General features: G+C 51.5%; 1 protein-coding gene across 1 annotated transcript in view; it reads right to left on the bottom strand.

The window, feature by feature from the left end:
• Nucleotides 1-445: 445 nt before the first annotated feature.
• The window catches only part of LOC109685608 (uncharacterized), a 29,771-nt gene continuing 19,564 nt past the window's right edge, over nucleotides 446-10,652 (bottom strand). The window contains exons 8-12 of the mRNA XM_074064651.1: nucleotides 9,951-10,118; nucleotides 7,601-7,768; nucleotides 5,228-5,395; nucleotides 2,878-3,045; nucleotides 446-672 (exon numbers count right to left, since the gene is read on the bottom strand). Of these exons, the coding sequence (XP_073920752.1) occupies nucleotides 446-672; nucleotides 2,878-3,045; nucleotides 5,228-5,395; nucleotides 7,601-7,768; nucleotides 9,951-10,118 (899 nt within the window). The remainder of the gene's footprint in view (nucleotides 673-2,877; nucleotides 3,046-5,227; nucleotides 5,396-7,600; nucleotides 7,769-9,950; nucleotides 10,119-10,652) is intronic.

Genomic DNA, 10,652 nt, shown 5'->3' with positions numbered 1-10,652 from the left:
AGGAAGTTTTCGGTGTGGCCGAGCATGAACTAAACGAAGGATAGAAGGCCAAGGTGAAGTGGCACTGAGTAGAGACTCGGACCCCTGACATATCTCTTTCTACAGGACCTCCGTGATCAGCGTGTCAGAGTGTGCTCTTTCACCACATTTCAGGGAAAGCACAGCGTGGGGAAGACAGGGGTGGCCTGATCTTTGGAAACTTTACCCTAAGGAGACTTGCAGATAGGTAGGAGCACACAAACTATGGATTGAAAGGCTCTGAGCATACGGAGAAGACAGCATGCATTTCCCTACGGCAAAGGGAAAAAAACATTCTCCTAGAAGGGATGTGGACCTTCTTGAGATGTGAGTGTTGAGTGCTACTCTGATTCTGGGTGCGTGTGTTGGGATTCGGCCCACACCCCAGGTGCCCGCTGCATGCAGAACAGCTGCGTCATGATTTTCTTCACGGGAACGGAGGTATGATCTGAGACGGGTCATTTGAAGGAATGCTCCACGGCGTACCTTTGGGTGAGGGTCCTGGCAGAGCGACTGGCTGGTCCAGCTCATCAAGGGACACCTCTTGCTCCCGGACAGGATCGCAGAAGTTGAGTGTGGATGCGGACCCTGGTGAGTCCCGTGCATCGGGCACGTCCACGTGGATCATTGGAGTGGCTCGTGGACTGCCTTCACCTAGGAGGAGGAAAATTGAAATACACATTCGGCCCGATGGGGAGCGGTGTGATCCATCCTAACTCCCTGTGCCTCGTGTGCAGAGGCTGCTGACAGCATGGTTCTCCCGGAGCTTCAGGAAGGCCAAAGGCCACGCCCCAGATGGAGCCTCTGGAGAAGGACCTGGGGACGACCCGCTGAGAACAGGTGGGAAAAAGCAGGGATTCCACCAAGACAGAGAAAAGGCTACCTTCAATACTTGGATGCCTGGATGGAGATCAAAGATCTCTCAGAGCACTGGACAAGGACGGCTGTGCCTGACTTCCACCTGGACGCTATCTGGGGCCCTCTGATATCTACCCTCCCGTCAGTGGACATAATCGCCTGGATGATTCTTGCGCAGCGCACGTTCCAGGACAGGTCTTTTTCAGGTACAGTGCTGCGTGCACTGATGTACTCCACCCTCGTGGGTGCCTGCAAATATTGCGGCTGGCCTATCTTCCAAAGCAAAAGGAATCCCTTTTGAATGTGGTACACGTCACACGATGGAGACAGATCCTCGACCTCTGGATCCTGTGACAAATACATGCTTCCTCCTGGAATCTCTCCAGGGAAAATACACACGGCCCGTCAACCAGATTCCCTTGGCTTGCTGCCGTGAGGGGCTTCAGCTAAGTAGGTAAGTAAGGAATCGCCTTGGGGTACCAAGAAGGGTTACGTTTTCTTAAAAAATATGTAGCAACCAAGGGTCCTGCACTCACATTTCTTCACTATCACCTCTGCCCCGAGTGTCAAGGCCCCACGGATCTGAAGGCAACTGGCGTGGAGGCAAGCGGACTACGAAAATGAAAATCTGCAAATAACTCACACAGGCTCGTGCCACACTTTAAAGCAGGTCCTAAACGCAAGGTGCCCTTCCTACATGGATTTCCACCATCAGCCATCCAAAAGGTGAGGAAAGAAGAAAGCAGACAGCTTCTCAACACCTTGAAGAGGTCACTCGGTCAGCATGGAAAATGGTTGCATTTTCCACCATGTAAACTGAGGTGCAATTGCGTACAGTCCTGTGGACCTGATTCTGTGACGGGTCAAAATGCGGCAGGTGTTCCCAATGTTTCTCAGGGTGAAAATTAAGAAGCTCTTAAGCTCTGACCAGGTGTACGCGCTGGGACGCAAGAGGATCCTGGTTGAGGATAGCTAACGTCACGTGGGGCAATCTGTAAACCACACGTGGAGACTTATCTGATCCTTTTCCGATACACGTGAATGACAGGAGAGGCCAGGGCGTCCCTGGGACCAGGCGCGGTGTACGCTTTTGCCTCGGAAGGATGAGGTGAGGAGACCCGCGAAATGCACAGATACACAGCATTAAAATGCCTCATTCCATGTGGGTTCGCGTTGCCAAAGTCCAAAGCAGGGTGATTACCAATCAAAGACATGCTTTTACCTTAACGCTTAGGGATGAAGACTGTCAACTTAACAAGAGCAGTTCACTTAGAAACGCCCCTCAAGAGCCAACAATTCAAAATTAACAGCAGAGGTCGGACAGAGAGAGAACTGCACAGGGAGCAATCCTGGCACGGGAGAGGAAACAATGGCAAGATTAAAGCTACAAGTCCGGGAGGGAGGGTGAACATGCCTTGCAGCGTGCAGGCTCAATTCCAGAAGGAGGTGTGAAATGGAGGGAGAAAGAAAGCTTCCGGTGGCGCCGGGTATGAACTGAATGAAGGTTCGCAGGTCAAGCTTACTTTGGAATGAGAATAGATTACATCCCATGCCACACCTCTTCAGTCAAGACCCACGTGGTAAATGCGTCTAAGTCATGCATACGTGTCATCCCTTCCTGCTCCGTCCCTAGATTCCCAGGGGGTGCCACAATGGAGAAGAGTGGGGAGAGGTGAAATTAGGAAACCTTACCCTACGGTGACATGCAGACAGATAGACTGGTGTACACAAAACGATATAGTGATGAACACTGGGCATACAAAGAAGACAACACCTACTTTCCTAGAGGAGTTCAAACAAAGAAAACAGCTTCCCCTAGAACGGTTTTGAGCCTTCTCAAGGCATAAGAGTTTGATTCTTAGCCTGATTCTGGGAGAGGGCTGGGATCGGCCTAGGCCACAAATGCCTGCTGCATGCAGAGTAGCTGTGTCATGATTTTCCTGGTAGGAATAGAGGCGTGATCCGAGGCGGGTGTTGGGGGGGGCATGTTGTAGTGCTTGCCTGCGGGTGGAGGTCCTGGCGGAGTAATCGAAAGGTCCGGCTCATCGAGGGACCCCTTCGGATCCTGGCTGCAATCGAGGAGACTGGGGGCGCATACGGTCTCCACTGCGTCCCTTGAATCGGTCACGATCACGTGGGTCATCTCGTTGACACGCGCACTCTCTTCACCTAAGTGGAGAAAAATTTAAATATTAGACTCAGCCTGATGGTGAGGGATGTGATCAATCCTAAGTTCCTCTGCCTGGGTGCACAGGCTGGTGTCAGCGTGGTTCCCTTCCAAGGGCCGGAGGTCCAAAGGCCATTTCCCAGGATTGAGCCTCGTCAGAAGTTCCTGGGGAGGACTGGCTGGGACAGGGACGAGAAATCAGGCAGTCAGTAAACACAGAGAGGAAAATCATAAACATTTCAACACCTGGACGGAAACCCGAGGGTCCTAAGTGCATTGGACGAGGATGGCTTTTGCTGTGTTCCACCTCGGAGACCATCTGAGGCCAGGGGTCACGAATACACCCTGAAGTCAGTGGACATAATCGCTGAGCGGGTAAATCTCGGGCCCAGCACCCTGTGAGACAGGTCTCCTTAAATCTCCTGGTGCTGTCTTTAACGTGCTTATCCCTCTTGGATGCCTGGGAATACGTTGCCCAGCTCAATTTTGACGGGAGAGAAACCTCCTTTTGAATGTGGCAGACTCCGTATTACGGACACACATCCCTGACCTCTTGACTCTGTGACAAATACATGCTTCCTTTTGGAAGCACCTTTCCAGGAAACAGTACACACAGGTCCCACAACCCTCACTCTTTAAGGCCGCTGCAATGAGGTTTTGCAGCTAAATATTTAGGTAAGCAATCGCTGTTGTAGCCCGATGAGAGGAAAGTTGTAAAAGAACGTCATGTCACCACCAAGGACTTCCCCTCATAGTTCTTCACTATCACCTGTTCCCTGAAGCATCAAGGCCCTACATTCCTGAAAGGGAGAACGGTGTGGGGAAGCAGAATATGACAACCAAGTCTGCACCTATCTCAAACACTGCTTGTGCCACACTAATCAACACGTGTCCTTTAGGCAGTGTGCCCATCCTACACGTATTTTCACCCGAAGCCTTCAAGAGGTGAGGAGAGAAGAAAGAAGACAGGTTCTGAAAAGCGGCAGGATGTTCCTGTGTCAGGATGGAAAAAGATTTCCTTTTCCAGCATGCAAGCCTGAAGGTTGAATTGCATACAATTTGTAGGCCCGGTTTTGTTATGGGCAAAATTGCTGCAGTTATTCTCAACGTTTCTAAGTGTGAAAACTAAGATGCTTTGGCCCTTCCCGCAACCTGTACGGACTCCAGCTCCTTGAGGCTTCTGAGGGAGATCGGTTACCATTATCAAGTCTGATATCGTCCAAACTACACCTGGAGACTTAGAAGAGGCCTTTCCCTGTGTGTGACATTGGATGTCAGAGCCCAGGAAGTAAGTCAATGGGGGCAGAGAAAGGGTAGGTTTTGGCCACAGAAATAGGAGCTGAGGATACCAGGGAAATACAAAGAAACCCCCACACTTAACCTGCCTCCATGCACGTCGCTTCGCAGTTCCCGAAGCTCAAGCCAGGGTCATGCAAAATTGAATGCATACGTTTCACATAACGCTCCTGTTTCTAGACTATCAAGCTAACGACAGCGGTTTAACGAGAAACACCCCTCAAGGCCAATGCGCCCAAAGTGAACACCCAGTGACGGACAGTGCCAGAAGTCCAGAGGGCGAATCCTGGCAGCCCTGGAGAAGAAAGCTACGAGGCCCTGAGGGTGAAGCTGAGGGGCAGAGTGCAGTATCAACTGAAGAAGGAGCTGTAAGTACATGGAGAAAGGAAGTTTTCGGTGTGGCCGAGCATGAACTAAACGAAGGATAGAAGGCCAAGGTGAAGTGGCACTGAGTAGAGACTCGGACCCCTGACATATCTCTTTCTACAGGACCTCCGTGATCAGCGTGTCAGAGTGTGCTCTTTCACCACATTTCAGGGAAAGCACAGCGTGGGGAAGACAGGGGTGGCCTGATCTTTGGAAACTTTACCCTACGGAGACTTGCAGATAGGTAGGAGCACACAAACTATGGATTGAAAGGCTCTGAGCATACGGAGAAGACAGCATGCATTTCCCTACGGCAAAGGGAAAAAAACATTCTCCTAGAAGGGATGTGGACCTTCTTGAGATGTGAGTGTTGAGTGCTACTCTGATTCTGGGTGCGTGTGTTGGGATTCGGCCCACACCCCAGGTGCCCGCTGCATGCAGAACAGCTGCGTCATGATTTTCTTCACGGGAACGGAGGTATGATCTGAGACGGGTCATTTGAAGGAATGCTCTACGGCATACCTTTGGGTGAGGGTCCTGGCAGAGCGACTGGCTGGTCCAGCTCATCAAGGGACACCTCTTGTTCCCGGACAGGATCGCAGAAGTTGAGTGTGGATGCGGACCCCGGTGAGTCCCGTGCATCGGGCACGTCCACGTGGATCATTGGAGTGGCTCGTGGACTGCCTTCACCTAGGAGGAGGAAAATTGAAATACACATTCGGCCCGATGGGGAGCGGTGTGATCCATCCTAACTCCCTGTGCCTCGTGTGCAGAGGCTGCTGACAGCATGGTTCTCCCGGAGCTTCAGGAAGGCCAAAGGCCACGCCCCAGATGGAGCCTCTGGAGAAGGACCTGGGGACGACCCGCTGAGAACAGGTGGGAAAAAGCAGGGATTCCACCAAGACAGAGAAAAGGCTACCTTCAATACTTGGATGCCTGGATGGAGATCAAAGATCTCTCAGAGCACTGGACAAGGACGGCTGTGCCTGACTTCCACCTGGACGCTATCTGGGGCCCTCTGATATCTACCCTCCCGTCAGTGGACATAATCGCCTGGATGATTCTTGCGCAGCGCACGTTCCAGGACAGGTCTTTTTCAGGTACAGTGCTGCGTGCACTGATGTACTCCACCCTCGTGGGTGCCTGCAAATATTGCGGCTGGCCTATCTTCCAAAGCAAAAGGAATCCCTTTTGAATGTGGTACACGTCACACGATGGAGACAGATCCTCGACCTCTGGATCCTGTGACAAATACATGCTTCCTCCTGGAATCTCTCCAGGGAAAATACACACGGCCCGTCAACCAGATTCCCTTGGCTTGCTGCCGTGAGGGGCTTCAGCTAAGTAGGTAAGTAAGGAATCGCCTTGGGGTACCAAGAAGGGTTACGTTTTCTTAAAAAATATGTAGCAACCAAGGGTCCTGCACTCACATTTCTTCACTATCACCTCTGCCCCGAGTGTCAAGGCCCCACGGATCTGAAGGCAACTGGCGTGGAGGCAAGCGGACTACGAAAATGAAAATCTGCAAATAACTCACACAGGCTCGTGCCACACTTTAAAGCAGGTCCTAAACGCAAGGTGCCCTTCCTACATGGATTTCCACCATCAGCCATCCAAAAGGTGAGGAAAGAAGAAAGCAGACAGCTTCTCAACACCTTGAAGAGGTCACTCGGTCAGCATGGAAAATGGTTGCATTTTCCACCATGTAAACTGAGGTGCAATTGCGTACAGTCCTGTGGACCTGATTCTGTGACGGGTCAAAATGCGGCAGGTGTTCCCAATGTTTCTCAGGGTGAAAATTAAGAAGCTCTTAAGCTCTGACCAGGTGTACGCGCTGGGACGCAAGAGGATCCTGGTTGAGGATAGCTAACGTCACGTGGGGCAATCTGTAAACCACACGTGGAGACTTATCTGATCCTTTTCCGATACACGTGAATGACAGGAGAGGCCAGGGCGTCCCTGGGACCAGGCGCGGTGTACGCTTTTGCCTCGGAAGGATGAGGTGAGGAGACCCGCGAAATGCACAGATACACAGCATTAAAATGCCTCATTCCATGTGGGTTCGCGTTGCCAAAGTCCAAAGCAGGGTGATTACCAATCAAAGACATGCTTTTACCTTAACGCTTAGGGATGAAGACTGTCAACTTAACAAGAGCAGTTCACTTAGAAACGCCGCTCAAGAGCCAACAATTCAAAATTAACAGCAGAGGTCGGACAGAGAGAGAACTGCACAGGGAGCAATCCTGGCACGGGAGAGGAAACAATGGCAAGATTAAAGCTACAAGTCCGGGAGGGAGGGTGAACATGCCTTGCAGCGTGCAGGCTCAATTCCAGAAGGAGGTGTGAAATGGAGGGAGAAAGAAAGCTTCCGGTGGCGCCGGGTATGAACTGAATGAAGGTTCGCAGGTCAAGCTTACTTTGGAATGAGAATAGATTACATCCCATGCCACACCTCTTCAGTCAAGACCCACGTGGTAAATGCGTCTAAGTCATGCATACGTGTCATCCCTTCCTGCTCCGTCCCTAGATTCCCAGGGGGTGCCACAATGGAGAAGAGTGGGGAGAGGTGAAATTAGGAAACCTTACCCTACGGTGACATGCAGACAGATAGACTGGTGTACACAAAACGATATAGTGATGAACACTGGGCATACAAAGAAGACAACACCTACTTTCCTAGAGGAGTTCAAACAAAGAAAACAGCTTCCCCTAGAACGGTTTTGAGCCTTCTCAAGGCATAAGAGTTTGATTCTTAGCCTGATTCTGGGAGAGGGCTGGGATCGGCCTAGGCCACAAATGCCTGCTGCATGCAGAGTAGCTGTGTCATGATTTTCCTGGTAGGAATAGAGGCGTGATCCGAGGCGGGTGTTGGGGGGGGCATGTTGTAGTGCTTGCCTGCGGGTGGAGGTCCTGGCGGAGTAATCGAAAGGTCCGGCTCATCGAGGGACCCCTTCGGATCCTGGCTGCAATCGAGGAGACTGGGGGCGCATACGGTCTCCACTGCGTCCCTTGAATCGGTCACGATCACGTGGGTCATCTCGTTGACACGCGCACTCTCTTCACCTAAGTGGAGAAAAATTTAAATATTAGACTCAGCCTGATGGTGAGGGATGTGATCAATCCTAAGTTCCTCTGCCTGGGTGCACAGGCTGGTGTCAGCGTGGTTCCCTTCCAAGGGCCGGAGGTCCAAAGGCCATTTCCCAGGATTGAGCCTCGTCAGAAGTTCCTGGGGAGGACTGGCTGGGACAGGGACGAGAAATCAGGCAGTCAGTAAACACAGAGAGGAAAATCATAAACATTTCAACACATGGACGGAAACCCGAGGGTCCTAAGTGCATTGGACGAGGATGGCTTTTGCTGTGTTCCACCTCGGAGACCATCTGAGGCCAGGGGTCACGAATCCACCCTGAAGTCAGTGGACATAATCGCTGAGCGGGTAAATCTCGTGCCCAGCACCCTGTGAGACAGGTCTCCTTAAATCTCCTGGTGCTGTCTTTAACGTGCTTATCCCTCTTGGATGCCTGGGAATACTTTGCCCAGCTCAATTTTGACGGGAGAGAAACCTCCTTTTGAATGTGGCAGACTCCGTATTACGGACACACATCCCTGACCTCTTGACTCTGTGACAAATACATGCTTCCTTTTGGAAGCACCTTTCCAGGAAACAGTACACACAGGTCCCACAACCCTCACTCTTTAAGGCCGCTGCAATGAGGTTTTGCAGCTAAATATTTAGGTAAGCAATCGCTGTTGTAGCCCGATGAGAGGAAAGTTGTAAAAGAACGTCATGTCACCACCAAGGACTTCCCCTCATAGTTCTTCACTATCACCTGTTCCCTGAAGCATCAAGGCCCTACATTCCTGAAAGGGAGAACGGTGTGGGGAAGCAGAATATGACAACCAAGTCTGCACCTATCTCAAACACTGCTTGTGCCACACTAATCAACACGTGTCCTTTAGGCAGTGTGCCCATCCTACACGTATTTTCACCCGAAGCCTTCAAGAGGTGAGGAGAGAAGAAAGAAGACAGGTTCTGAAAAGCGGCAGGATGTTCCTGTGTCAGGATGGAAAAAGATTTCCTTTTCCAGCATGCAAGCCTGAAGGTTGAATTGCATACAATTTGTAGACCCGGTTTTGTTATGGGCAAAATTGCTGCAGTTATTCTCAACGTTTCTAAGTGTGAAAACTAAGATGCTTTGGCCCTTCCCGCAACCTGTACGGACTCCAGCTCCTTGAGGCTTCTGAGGGAGATCGGTTACCATTATCAAGTCTGATATCGTCCAAACTACACCTGGAGACTTAGAAGAGGCCTTTCCCTGTGTGTGACATTGGATGTCAGAGCCCAGGAAGTAAGTCAATGGGGGCAGAGAAAGGGTAGGTTTTGGCCACAGAAATAGGAGCTGAGGATACCAGGGAAATACAAAGAAACCCCCACACTTAACCTGCCTCCATGCACGTCGCTTCGCAGTTCCCGAAGCTCAAGCCAGGGTCATGCAAAATTGAATGCATACGTTTCACATAACGCTCCTGTTTCTAGACTATCAAGCTAACGACAGCGGTTTAACGAGAAACACCCCTCAAGGCCAATGCGCCCAAAGTGAACACCCAGTGACGGACAGTGCCAGAAGTCCAGAGGGCGAATCCTGGCAGCCCTGGAGAAGAAAGCTACGAGGCCCTGAGGGTGAAGCTGAGGGGCAGAGTGCAGTATCAACTGAAGAAGGAGCTGTAAGTACATGGAGAAAGGAAGTTTTCGGTGTGGCCGAGCATGAACTAAACGAAGGATAGAAGGCCAAGGTGAAGTGGCACTGAGTAGAGACTCGGACCCCTGACATATCTCTTTCTACAGGACCTCCGTGATCAGCGTGTCAGAGTGTGCTCTTTCACCACATTTCAGGGAAAGCACAGCGTGGGGAAGACAGGGGTGGCCTGATCTTTGGAAACTTTACCCTAAGGAGACTTGCAGATAGGTAGGAGCACACAAACTATGGATTGAAAGGCTCTGAGCATACGGAGAAGACAGCATGCATTTCCCTACGGCAAAGGGAAAAAAACATTCTCCTAGAAGGGATGTGGACCTTCTTGAGATGTGAGTGTTGAGTGCTACTCTGATTCTGGGTGCGTGTGTTGGGATTCGGCCCACACCCCAGGTGCCCGCTGCATGCAGAACAGCTGCGTCATGATTTTCTTCACGGGAACGGAGGTATGATCTGAGACGGGTCATTTGAAGGAATGCTCTACGGCATACCTTTGGGTGAGGGTCCTGGCAGAGCGACTGGCTGGTCCAGCTCATCAAGGGACACCTCTTGTTCCCGGACAGGATCGCAGAAGTTGAGTGTGGATGCGGACCCCGGTGAGTCCCGTGCATCGGGCACGTCCACGTGGATCATTGGAGTGGCTCGTGGACTGCCTTCACCTAGGAGGAGGAAAATTGAAATACACATTCGGCCCGATGGGGAGCGGTGTGATCCATCCTAACTCCCTGTGCCTCGTGTGCAGAGGCTGCTGACAGCATGGTTCTCCCGGAGCTTCAGGAAGGCCAAAGGCCACGCCCCAGATGGAGCCTCTGGAGAAGGACTGGGGACGACCCGCTGAGAACAGGTGGGAAAAAGCAGGGATTCCACCAAGACAGAGAAAAGGCTACCTTCAATACTTGGATGCCTGGATGGAGATCAAAGATCTCTCAGAGCACTGGACAAGGACGGCTGTGCCTGACTTCCACCTGGACGCTATCTGGGGCCCTCTGATATCTACCCTCCCGTCAGTGGACATAATCGCCTGGATGATTCTTGCGCAGCGCACGTTCCAGGACAGGTCTTTTTCAGGTACAGTGCTGCGTGCACTGATGTACTCCACCCTCGTGGGTGCCTGCAAATATTGCGGCTGGCCTATCTTCCAAAGCAAAAGGAATCCCTTTTGAATGTGGTACACGTCACACGATGGAGACAGA

This window comes from Castor canadensis, unplaced genomic scaffold (genome assembly GCF_047511655.1).
Source record: "Castor canadensis unplaced genomic scaffold, mCasCan1.hap1v2 HAP1_SCAFFOLD_1103, whole genome shotgun sequence".
Lineage (NCBI taxonomy): Eukaryota > Metazoa > Chordata > Mammalia > Rodentia > Castoridae > Castor > Castor canadensis.
The sequence above is the reverse complement of the archived record's forward strand: the minus strand, read 5'-3'. Positions and strand labels throughout refer to the sequence as shown.